The sequence below is a fragment of the Aspergillus fijiensis genome (assembly GCF_003184825.1).
Source record: "Aspergillus fijiensis CBS 313.89 unplaced genomic scaffold BO72scaffold_29, whole genome shotgun sequence".
Lineage (NCBI taxonomy): Eukaryota > Fungi > Ascomycota > Eurotiomycetes > Eurotiales > Aspergillaceae > Aspergillus > Aspergillus fijiensis.
In genome coordinates, this window is record NW_024469005.1 from 101390 (window position 1) to 114180 (window position 12791).

At 52.7% G+C, this 12791-nt stretch overlaps 3 protein-coding genes across 3 annotated transcripts; 1 reads left to right on the forward strand and 2 right to left on the reverse strand.

Annotated features, from left to right (window-relative positions):
- Nucleotides 1-2911: 2911 nt before the first annotated feature.
- On the forward strand, nt 2912-3318 carry BO72DRAFT_469275 (uncharacterized protein; the record flags this gene model as incomplete). The annotated part of the gene is made up of 3 exons (XM_040946948.1): nt 2912-2995; nt 3078-3205; nt 3282-3318. The coding sequence occupies 3 exons, from the start codon at nt 2912-2914 to the stop codon at nt 3316-3318; spliced, it is 249 nt and encodes an 82-aa protein (XP_040800374.1).
- A 990-nt stretch (nt 3319-4308) lies between these two features.
- BO72DRAFT_497142 (uncharacterized protein) lies at nt 4309-4870 on the reverse strand (the record flags this gene model as incomplete). The annotated part of the gene is made up of 3 exons (XM_040948679.1): nt 4309-4326; nt 4389-4466; nt 4775-4870. 3 exons carry the CDS (start codon nt 4868-4870, stop codon nt 4309-4311), a joined length of 192 nt encoding a protein of 63 aa, XP_040800375.1.
- A 1896-nt stretch (nt 4871-6766) lies between these two features.
- chs3 (putative chitin synthase activator (Chs3)) lies at nt 6767-8893 on the reverse strand (the record flags this gene model as incomplete). Its single annotated transcript, XM_040946949.1, has 2 exons — nt 6767-6996; nt 7054-8893. 2 exons carry the CDS (start codon nt 8891-8893, stop codon nt 6767-6769), a joined length of 2070 nt encoding a protein of 689 aa, XP_040800376.1.
- Between the last annotated feature and the right edge of the window lie 3898 nt (nt 8894-12791).

Below are 12791 nucleotides of genomic sequence, written 5' to 3' on the forward strand. Positions count from 1 at the left end.
AGGTTGGAGCAAACAGTCTATCTATCAAGAAGGTACTGGTATACATAGGTGCAGTGTAGGTTCGTACAGTAGTTGACTGCTCAAGTGGAACAGTAAGAAAACTCTAAACCGAACTACACCAACACCCATTTTCTCTGAACAACTCCAGGAAGATCACTGATGCTATCGAAGAATAGAGTTGAGAGAATGAGAGAATCAACTTAGCTGCCCTGATAGTATCTGATTCAACCTTCAAGTCAACCTTCAAGTCTCCTATCAGTGCTATAGTACTAGTGATGGATCACATCTCAACCATGAATAATGAGTTGGTGTGCTTTTGCGGGCTGCAAGGAACAGGAAACTTTTGCTGTTGACGCTTTCCCCGATCGGGCGACTTGGCGGGGCTCTTTCCCTCAGCCCTGGAGCCAGCCATTGGATGCATCAACTGCTTAATTTCCGGCCCTCCACCCAACAGGCCAATGAATGCGACGGACAGTCAGCCTAAGAGGGGGCCGTGAGATTTCAGGAGGTTTTCACTTGGGCCTCCAAGACTAGATGAAACCGCTGGCCCAGAAAAGAGGCAAAGACACTATGCCAGGTGCCTGGAATTAGCAACACACAACACAGCAAAGCAACACAGCATCTTCAACACCCGTAGTAATAGATAGTATCCCTTCCGCTCCGCTACATTCATGGCGTTGCCCAGAGACTTGGTATACGGAAAGGATATATCATCTGGAGTTAAGTCGAAATCCTGGAGTCCAAGCCGCTCGCCCCTGAGAATTTTACTCTGAGGTATAACTTTGCTCCAACACACAGCCAATAATTGTCAATAGAGTCAACACTCATGGTGATCGGTGCTCCGGCAGGTGAATCTAGCGTGCAGGGCAACTTAAACACAATGCCGATCCCCATCACCACCTTCTGGCCCTCCCTCGGCTTCGAGGACCATGTCGATTTCGCTCGGGTGGAGTAGACTGCAGCCCATCGCAACGGTGACAGCTGGAGGTTACCCAGCAGCAGCCGAATAACCGAAGCCACGGCGGCGAAAGAGGGAGTGTGCTGTGTCAGAGTCGCCTCCTCGTGCCCTTCGTTTCTAGGGTTTTAGGGGAAGGGGCTTGCTTTAGTCTACCCCAGACGATCCGGAGAATGGAATTGCATCTGATCGGTCCCTCAGCTCAGCCTCCGCCTCAGCCTCAGGGATTGCCACCTAGCACATACGTAGTATACCAGCAGTTCGAGGTACAAGAACCCTCGGCATGCTCTTGAATTTTTCACCACCTTTTTTTCCTCTTTTCTCGAGGATGTCGACGATCACTGCTCATTTCCTTCTTTTGATCATCACCCGGCCAGCCCGGTCTGGACCGAGTCAGTGCTGGTCCTCCACTGCGGACCGGGGTGCCCCTGATTGAGCTTGGCTTGAGTCTGTTGCTGGCAAAAAAGCGAAGTTGAACAGATTCGCCAATACGCGAAATCAATAGTTCGGGTTGGGTGTGAGACACGGTGGCAGCCAAGTCTACGTGGGTTACCCCTGATTCAGTGGGAAGCGGGTTATAAAGGATGCAAATGGGATCCTGGGGGCGTGACTGTCATGTGCACCGCCAGTGCTATTCAGAGCATTATCGGTTGGGGCGCAGCAGATTGGGGCGCAGAGTGCTCCCTAGTGCTGACGGGGATTGGATTCTGGAAGGTTCTCACCGGCTGGCGGATGCGAAGGCGGATGCGGATGCAGATGCCTGAGGCATGAACTGTATGAGGGCACGGAGTCAAGACAAGGGTGAGGTCGCAGTCGCAGTCATACTGTACTGTACCTTATATAGTAAAGCTACTCAGATATGGGTAGTTAACGTTAGGTCGCCAAACTGTAGATCTGCTGGAGTAGACATTATAATTCCCGCCCAGTGGTTGGCCAGTGACCTGATCGCCAGCAACGATCATAGCCCGACTCAACACCACCACAGCCGCCATCGCCATCACAACCACCACCTCAACACAACCACTTCCGGTCTACGGAGTCCTCAGTGGAGAGGGAAAAACTCCAACCCTTGACAATATATACTTCCCTAACCCCCAAGTCACCTAGGAAGCACAGAAAACCACCGACCCAAACCTCCGGGACCCCATCGTACGACGCCAGCCAGACCGTACCATCCCGATCATGCCATACCCACATCGACCACAACCACAACCACAACCACAACCACAACAACCACATGGACTGAGCATACGGTACCCATGCACACCGCATGGCCAATCCAGCCACCGCCACGAGTAGGCTTTTTCCCGGGCTCCCAGCAAACCAAACTAATCTCACCAATCCCACGCACCCCATTGGTGCAATCCACCCATGTCAACCCGACAGCCCACGAGGTACATCCATGCACCCACGCATTCTCAGCCTCGTGATACCAGACCAGAGCAGCTCCTACCCCGGACGACCTCACCAACCCCAACCGGTTCGTTACCGGTTCAACCTGGCCGCATCCATAAGGTGACCTCACCCGGAACAGAACCCCCGAGCAGCTCCTTCCAACCGCTCACCTCGACAACATGGCCCGAATATCGAACCACCCTCATCCTACACTCGTATCTCGAGCCCAATCGCACGGGAACCGCACCACCCGGGTTGCGCTGTCGCTTTCCCCCGGATGAGACGATATCCAAAGTATACTCCAGAGTAGGTAGAGTAGAACAGTAGACCCAACCCGAGACAGTAGTATATAACCATCTCACCAGATCCCGAGTCCCCTCACCCTCAGCATCAAGCAAAGCAATCGGGATTTGAATCTAAATCAACATCCCAAGCATACTCTACATCCAATCAAGAATCACCAACCACTACATTCTACCCATACGATACCTTCTTCAGCCAATCAACCACTCCATCCCACACCCTTCCCAAAGAAGCACACAAACAACCAACCAACTCAAAATGACCAACACAACCAGCACATCCAATTCCCGCCTACAGAACGACTTCGGCGCCGATCTCTGGGTCAAGGATCGGCCTAAACACGTTCGTTTGCCCCAAACCCAAACTCAAACCCAAACCCAAACCCTCACCCTGAACGAAACACTAACAAGCAATGGGCGCGCAGCACGCAACCGCAGGCCGAGGCCTCTTCGCGGGGCTGCAGGACACGAAGCGCTACAATGTCGACTCCGGGTGGGCGAAGCGCAGCACCGCCGACTCGTCGCAGGGGCTGTTTGGGCTGTTGTGGAGTCGGTATGTATTTCCTTCCCTGTTGTTTTCGGGGTGTAGTTGAGGGTTGAGGGTTGAGCTGATCGTATGACGTGGGTAGGTTCACGGGGGGTTCGTACCGGCCTCCGACGGATTAGACGACTCAGGTCCTGAGGTTGGACAGGGGAAGGTTTTAAAGATGCTGGGCATGCTTATGGTTGTCTTCGTTGTAATATTCTTATGTGTATGTTTGCGTGGGTGTTGGAGGTTAGGGTCGGAATTCATCGCGTAATATCATTCGTCGAGGTGCTTCTTTCTTGTCGAGGTTGAATTGAGTTATAGATCTTTCTTGGTGGGGATGTGTATTTTTGGGTGGGTATGGTAGCTCAGGTATGGGTTTGCTTGAGGGAGGGGGTCGCTTATCAGGTATACTGTGGTATATGTATGTATGGATATGGGGGATCCGGGCTGGATATCGGGTCTACCCTTATCTATACCTCGTACTGGCAAGTAGCGCGGTAGCCCTATGATATCAGTAGTACTTGGTGCTTCTTCATCAGACGATGCAGGAAGAGGACTCAGGATATGAATTTCAGCTCAACATCGAGATTTGACAGACCTACACATGAACAAACTCATATGGGGTCAATAATTGTCTAACGCACGCCGTGGAGATGAGTCCAACCCAGCACAAGCTATTCCTCAACCTGGACGAAGGTAGTTATCACCCAACCTCCTTCAGACGAGGGTCTCCCTGCTCTATGAAGAGGAGAGAAGTTACCAAAGCACCTCAAAACACGGCATCAAATCTCTCTAAAGCCTACAACTACAACCGAACAACCCATGGGTAAGCATGAGACTCGAAGACCCCTATTTAATTGAGCGCTCCGCGAACCTCACCTCGCAAGCACGATTAGTTCCACTCATTAGTCTGCCGTTGAATCCCCCCACTTCCATCCATTACCCATCCACCTGTCCACAGTCTCAAACCTTCACAACTACCGCCCCAGCAGCAAGCAGATATCAGTCCATCCATCATCCCAAACACCATGAACTGCAACCTCCTATCACACGATCCATGGCCCACGACCTAATAACCCAGCAACCAGCCCACCCCCAAAACTCAGCCACGAACTGCGACCCCCAAATCAAGGACGATGGCACCGCTACAACCCCGTCAGTCTCTGCCCCGCAATCCCAATCGCCAAACCACCGAAAGACAACTCACATGGTCAGCGCCGCAATACAAGGGAACGCAGCATCCCATGCCGCTCGTCGCGTTAGCAACGCACGCTCTGTCGTTCAGCTGCGGCTCATGTCAGTCACATCCTCCATACAATTCCCACGAGCATTATGGACAAGCAGGGGAGGACGGGATTCGCATCACAATGGAGCTGGAATGCCTCCTTGAGAGAACTAGGCTAGGGTGGATGGTCGTGACCTCCCGAGAAAGCTCATCCGGATAGATCTCATCCAGCACCCAGAACCCAATCTCTCAAACGAACCCCCGGGTATAGAAAGAGGCACAACCTCAACCCCTCCCCCATTCCCACCAGGAAGCGAAGCAAAGCAAAGCAGCAACAAGCCAAAGAAGAAGAGTGAGAAGAAACGCACCCCAACGCACGAGAGCTCGATATTGAACATCCCGTTCTCCGCGGGACGGGCGGCCGTCAACGAGGCGAGGAGGGCGACGACGGCGAGGAAACGCATTTTGTTATTGGACTGTGATAAAGTCTGAAGGTTCAATTCGGTTTGGATGGGTGAGATATGGGTATGGAAATGGAATCTGCAAGAGAGCACCACAGCAAGAGTTAGCAAGCAAGCACGCACTACACCAAACCCCCAACCTTCGGCCAGATCCAAGCAAAATCTCCGACACCACCGAACCCCAACCAAAAGGATGGATGTGCAAACAATTGGAAGGTGCTGACACATACCACTGCTATCAATCAACCGTCAAAAATCAATTCCCGCCGGAATGAAGCAGAGGAACAACAACGTGGGAAGCTCAACCCGGAAGAATGTGGAAAGAGGGATGGAAATGGAATCACGAACGGGAAAATGTGATTGCTCTCGTGAGGTTCCAGGTAGGGATAAAACACAATGACGCGCCCCTCCGGGAGGAAAACCTAACGTTCTTATGAAGGTGTGTCTGTCTGTAGATCCCTTCCCTCCTGCTCCTGTTTGAGGTGTAGGTGGAGTGCAGTGATGGCCTTGGCTTTTTACTTAGGACGTGTGGGAAGTTTCCGATCGGGTACTTTTTTTTTTCCCCCTTGTGGAGGAATTGGATTTATTTTTGGAAATGGTCTTCACATTGCACACTGGATAAATGGGAATTGTGGTGCTTTAGGTGTTGGGAAAGTAGCCGGTAACCCAGAAGTTAGCTACTCCGTACTCACAGCAGCAGCAGCAGCAATCCCGTGAAACAGTAATCGGCGGGATCGGCGCGGGAATCCCTGCGGAGGGAAGGTGTGGATCGGCAGGGGAGGAGGGAGGGGGCGGGAAAGAGGGGCGACTGGCAGTGAGGTTTCCTGCCTCCAGTCTTACTCGAGTACTCCGTATTCCAGTTTCCCTTAAAGCAGGGCAACTCGGGCGCCGCGAGTGACAGCCAACCTCGCCCCCCGACCGACCCCAAACTTCGTGACTTTCATTTTCCATCAGAGACTCAGACTGAGATCGTCACGTCCAAAGCCCAATAGTTTCCCTGCTTTCTGCGCTTGGCGGGCACACTAGCGACGAAACGGTGCTGCAGGATCGTGGAGTGTCCGGTTGGACATTGCACGTATGAGTAGGTACTGTGCTCGGTGAGTACTGAGTAGCAGCGTGTTGTGTTTCAAGGGGCTGAAGCATTATCTAACCATCCCCTGACATGTACGCAGTACCTACATCATATATCATATCGTCATTATGCTCACATTCGGTTGAGGTTTGATCTCATCTCCATCTATCTCAACTTCACCATAAAACCATGTTATCAGTGCCGCAGGCGGAGTACGGTCGCCTGGCTCTCTTTTATCCACCAGACAACATGTTCACCTGTCGATCGCAATGGTTACCCAAGCGAACGGATCATCGTACTACTATTCAGGAGTCAGATGCCCCGTGTATAAAGCTCCCTACTGCAGATATACTCAGTCGGTCAGATGCTCTGTAATATCTCCCCGCTACTTCCATGTTACCACCCACCATCAAGGAATCAACTCGCCGATGCATGTGAAGAGTCAATTCGCCGTATATCTCGAACCCCACAAATAACTGCCGCACTCAACACACAAAAGTTCATGCTGGTACAAATGTGGAACCCGACTATGCATACATACACCAAAACTCATCCCAAATATACAAGCTCATTAGTAGTCAAGTGTGTCCAAAAGTCAGTGCAAGTGCTGTGCTGCTGTGCTATGTAGAATGCCAAATCCCTCTGGTATAAAGAACGTAACCAAGAATCAAGAAACAAAAACTGGGCTAAATGGTCACGCATGTAGTGGAAGGACGGTAAAAGTCGCCAGACATCTCGTGCACGCACACTCAAAAAATGCTGAAGCGCTTCGATTTACCCTCTATATCCCGATCAGTTTCACTTCGTTCAAACGTCAAACCACCAAACTACTTACCGGTTTTCCCACTCGACTTCTTGCCCTTCCCCGCATCCGCAGCCCCTTGCCCTGGTGCAACCCCATCGGCGGCCGCTCGAATAGTCGCCAGCCGGTTCTTCGCCCGCTCATCGCCTTGCTCGGCCGCCTTAACGTACCATACATTGGCCTGCAGCGGGTCGCGTCGACAGCCAATGCCCGTCTCCGTAAAATACCCAATGGCATATTGAGCTTTCACCAGGCCTGTCAAACATAAAGGGTCAGCATCGGAACAAACCACTCCAAAGCAAATCGACGTACCGGATTCGGCAGCACGTTTGGCCCATTCGTACGCCTCCTCCTCGTCCTTCTCGAGGACAGGCTCCGCTCCAATCAGATACCAAGCACAAAGAGCCATCATGGCCAAAGGATGGCCCCCCTGTGCCGCACCCGTGTAGAAATGAATCGACAAAGCCGGGTCTCGCGGACAATCCAACTTGCCGTGCTCGTATGCATCTCCCAGGCGATAGCTGGCCTCCACATGCCCCAGGTCCGCCGACTTGGTGAATAGTTGCGCGGCGTACGACGGATCCAGAAACACGTCATCGCCGTAGCCCGTTTCATGCAGCAATCCGAGCTCATACGGACCGGAATTGTACTGCTCGTCCGCGGACTCGGCCGCACGCTTCAACCACTTAATCCCCTCGCGATACCGTTTGCCGAGACCCATGTCGCCCGCAAGACATGCCTTGGACATCCGAAGCATAGCACCCGGATGGTTCTTAGATGCTGCTTGCCGATAGAACTGTTGCGCCCGGGCAGCCTCCACCCGAGTGCCCCAGCCAAACTCAAAACACAGGGCCGCCCGATAGCATGCCTCGACGTGTCCGTGTTTGCTGGCGGCCACAAACAGCGGGAATGCTCGGTCATAATCCTCCTTGCCCTTGCTGAACAATCCTGACGCGTATCCGTCCGCAATGTAGTATTGCGCAAATGGGTAGCTCCGATCAGAAAGCCGCTGGAGGATCGACTTCGCTTCTTTCAGCAATCCACCCCGAGTGATCTCTGCAGCCTTACGTCCGTACACGGCAGAGGCATCGCCTCCAAGCCCTTCCGGTGGCATGTCCAGCGCGGCGTTGACCATGAACAGGGCAAACTCATACTGGACGGCCGGATCATCCGTTTTCTTGACATTCGCCAGGTACATGTCGAACGTTTGCTTGTGGCTCAGCAGCGAAGCATTGTTGCCGATTGCTGATTGCAGCTGGGAGTTCCCGAACTGCACAGGCGCCGGACCAGGTTGCGGGTAGTGGCTGTTGAGCTGATCGACAAAAGACAGTGGCCGAACGTCGGGTGATGCAACAGACTCCCTTGAGGATGACCGGCCCTGAAGGTATGGGGATAGGTGAGGGGACCGATGGCGTCCTTCGCCGACGCTGGACGTGAAGGAGTACGTCGACCGAGGTCGGGGCCTGGCGCTCAAATAGCCGTTCGTGCCCGAGACGTTCTCCCCGGATCCAGTGGCCGAGGACTGTGAAGGAACCTCATAGGGACGGTGGTGATAGTGCAAGGGCTCATAGACCTCGGGCGTCTCTGCGCTGCTATCCAGACTTTCCCGGGGTGACGTATGCTCATTCTCTTTCGGAGCTGCTTGGTCGACGGAGGAGGAGCTGGTGGCTGCAAGGCTGTCGGGTTGTTCTCGGGAGTTGGGGTCGACCACGGACCACGAGCCACTGCTCGTGGGCGTGTGGCCGTACACTAACGGCCGCGGAGCCCGATATAGTTCTCCCTCACGTGGAGGTGCATTGTCGATATCCTTCCCGTGCGTCGGGGATTTTTCTGCAAGTGCCAAGTCGGAAAAGGCAGCGCCCGTAAGTGACAAAGCATATTCGTCGTCGTGGAAATTCTGCACCGGCTGGTCTACCTCGCCATGGATCCGCACTCTCGGAACTTGCACAGGCTCACGTGTCTCTCCATCGGTCGCTAGCGATCGAGACGGGGGCGATTGCTCGCGCGTGGAAACCATTTTCAACTGATGATGCGAGCTGGGACGTCGGGCAATTTCGTGACGCGACGAGAGAAAGGGCGGGGATGAACGGAGATAGACCGGAGGAGGGGAAGGCAGCGGCTGAGAATACCTACTGGCCTCAGTGCTCGCCATTGGAGCAACTCCTCACTAATTGGGGGTGTACGTAATCCTCCGAGTTGAGTTCTCTAAATCGTCAAGCTGGATTGAGAGATCTAAGCGTGGCAGACTGGCAGAGTCTAGGCGTTGGACATGTAGGCAGCCATGGAGCAGGTTAAGAAAGTCGAGGGTAATATTCTGGAGCGACTGATGGGATGCAAGGACAACGTCAACGAGAGATGGGATGTGCACCGGTTATCAGGCGACCAGGGACTGGGAGGATGTGGAGAAACTGGAGACGATGGGTCAATGAGAGGACGAAAATCGGGGGGTCCACCGGGTAGGATAGACAGGCTTACCTAGTCAAATCTGTTGGAGGAACCGTGGTGATGATCGGTACTTCCGAGAGTTCATTCCGCCCGAAACAAAAACGAGAGGAGATTCGCTAAGGGCCAACGAGAGTCAGGGACTTGGGGGGAGACACAAACGACAGTGACACCGCTAGAAGAGAAGAGAGAGAGGGAGAGAGAAAGAGAGAGAGGAGGGGAAGAAAGAGTTGTAGTGCGGTGATGAGAAAAAGAGAGGAAATGGCGAGAAGGGACGGACGGGCCACAGGAAGGAGAGGGAGAGAGAGAGAGAGACTAGACTAGCTAGACTAGTCAGTTGACAGTCATACTGTATTCACTGTATGTACTCATAGGAACAGAACAGTACAAAACACAGTGGTTTCTTTTTTGTCTTTTGACTCTTTTGGTGCCGGTGGCCCCTCAAAACTTACTAGTAAGCTCAGCAACTAAGCCCCTCTAAGGTTAGTCAGTCGTTCGTCAGTGGCTTTAGTGGCTCGGATTAAAAATAGCGCCGGAGAGGCGCTGGGAACATTACGAGCTGCTGCTGCTGCTGCTGCTGCTGCTGCACGCACTGCCAATGTATGTTTCACTCTTTCACTCCAGGCTTCCGTTCCCCCTCTCCCTATCCGGGCATTCCTCCCATTTAATATCTAGTCTCGCTGCAGTTCAATTGAGACTGAACGCTGATGATCCATGTCGCGTCACCGGTGCCCTTTTATTGCTGTTCATCCATGCCTTCAGGCGAATGAGATGGCTGCTTAGTAGACAAACCGATGCTGATGTCGCCATGACTCTGACTTCCAAACGAGATTATAGCATCTGCCGAGCAGTTTGCGGCGTCAGAAAAACCACCACGTCAGCAACTATTAATACCTCTTAAAATGGTCGATATTAGGCCCATTGAACTACAGCCTATCAAAGCATTCCTGCCAAGAGTGCCAATAACTGCTTCCTTTTCCCCACGGGGCATCGCGATTGCAAAGGATCCCCGGATGAAGATCGCGCAGGCGCTTCCAGCCTTCCATCGAGCCCGATTCGCATCGCATTGACTGGGACAACTCTTTTAGCCTGTTCAACCGCGGGGTCATGAGATGCCACTCAGAAATGACTACTGCAACTCAGCGCTAGGCTACGGCGGCCACGCTATCGCTAAGAGTCACTATTCGCGACGAGTATAGTCAGCCGGGACACAAAGCCCTGACGATCCTGTCGGTTTGACCATGATCCAGTACCTCTGTAGCGTTCCCCCCGCTTGCCGGCTGCTTCTAGATTTGATCGCGACGACAAATCCTATTGGGTTGCTCCTGAGCACCATTCCGTGAAACGACGAAGGTTGTCGAACCTGCTCTTCGGGTGCCTCCCGCCGTAGAGTGACTACATGTGTGTCATCGGCCAGGACGTATCAAAATCTAGCTGATTAGCTCATGACAACTTAGAGACCTGTTCCTGGATAGGTTGCAGGCTACCCGGGGTGATTGGAGTAATCACGATTTCATCAGCGGCAACACATAGCTATCGAATGTTATACTTCCGCGCATCTCGTCTCGCTAGCTGATCGGTCGACTCGCCCAAGTTGACGACGCCGACGCGATGGACCGACTCTTCAACAACACAATTTAAGTGTGTACTCATGCAACGCATGTTACCCTTCGACAATGGCGCATTGGGCGTGTTGATCGAGGCGGCGGTGCACAGTTCGCCCTGAAGCCATAAGAGACAGTCCCAAGGCATATTCACGCTGCCGAAGAAAGCTTCCGTTTGCGATGCACACGAAGCGGTGTAGCAAATCCCGACGAGCAGAGTAGCGGAAGGGTACCAACGGCGCAGTAAAAGCCAAGAAAAAGTCAGTCTGCTGTGGTTTCCAGACGACAATCCGCACAGGTTGTCGGGCAGTAACCGTTTACTGGTGGGAGGTCGTCGATTTAAGGATGACTGTCAAGTTGACATCATAATTGAAGGGGCTATAGGGTCAAGTCCAGATAACAGCTGATAACCACTCTCGATGCGCGTTGGTCGGTTTGCCGGGTGCTTTATCCCAGTACAGGGCCGGTCGCCGACATGCAGGCCTGTCGTCGAAGATCAGGGTCCATCAGATGCGATGCTTAGGTGACCCATCACACTTGCAGCAGACGAATTGGTTCGGCCGGGGTCCGGGGCCTAGCCTTCGAGACTGGGTTGCGAGGAAGTATAAGTTGATGGATCCACACTGGCACTGGTAGACAATGAACAAAACCGCTTAATTTGAGGCCTCTTATGCTCAAGCTGACTGTCAGCCCAACGAGAGACGCTATCGATAAGATTACCACTCCACCCACAGGCCACCCACGGACAACAGGCTCGTTGCTCTCGGTCTATCGAGCCAGGCAACCACTTTGCCTCCCATCGGGCTGAGCAAACGGTGAGCGAGAGCGTATGACCTATCAGGTGTAACCAGGTACGATGAGACCATTTTGACCCAGCAAGACGTTCATCGATGGAGTCAACCGAAGAAACGGAGCCGAGAGGAAAAAAACCTGAGAGTCACTGGACCCTGCGGGTAGGGTGTGGCGACGAGTCCACCCGATTCGCCTTCAAAAATAGAACGGTGCATGTGTAGGTGTGTAGGTATGGTTCGGGTAGTTATGTACAGTACGTACTGTATGTACGGAGTACTAAGTATGTACATGCTGAGACAATGTGTCATCGACCGACCGTAAGATCTGCAGGTTGACCGATGTTGACATGGTTGACACTGACGTTTTAAGAAAGTCTTGAGAGGGAAGGAATCAACTGAGAATTACTGGAAGAGTCAGTGCTGCTGGTTGTAATGACTGATCAAGAAATGGTCGTTTACGGAGCCACTGCACTGCGGAGTAGTCTAGTAATTGTAGCGCAATTGAATGAATGAATTGATGAGCTGATTATCTAACGAGGGGGCGGAGCTTCATGTGCCAGAGGTGCCCAGTGTGAAACCCACTAAGCCCGATCAAGCCCGGTGGTCAGTCCGGCCGGAGCACAAAACCCAATCAAGCCAGGGTCTTGCTCTCGACCTTGGATACCTCAGCTTGGACTGCATGCTTCTCCATTCTCTCTACCAGTCTCTGCCTGATTGTCTCAGAATTGAGAAGGGAAGGGATTCAGAGTGTAAGAGCGTCAGATGGATAGACTCTTATCTACCAGCATCAGACTCCAATTTATAACTCTTTCTGTAGATGCTCCTACCAATCTTTCGTGTGTCGGTGAGATTCGCTGGTCTGGCTGATAGTTAGTCTACCTAGTATGTGTTAGCGGGGCACACACCTCAGGCCATCCATTGCCCCTAGCGACCGCCCGCAGCAGCACATGTACCGGAAGACTGTTTGTGTACAGTACGCCGTACGCAGGATTTATCTCATTTATCCCATTCATCTCATTTCATGCCATAAGCCAGTCATCGTCATCCTCCAACCATCAATTTCCTCCTATTCTTATCCTTCTTCTTTCTCGTGGCATTATTCATAGGACACATTCCTCCCACCATCTGTCACCGCTGCCTGCCATTTTTCTACCCCACCAGCATTCTTTCTTTCTTGCCTTCCTTCGCTGATCGGATGGGCCCGACTCGACTG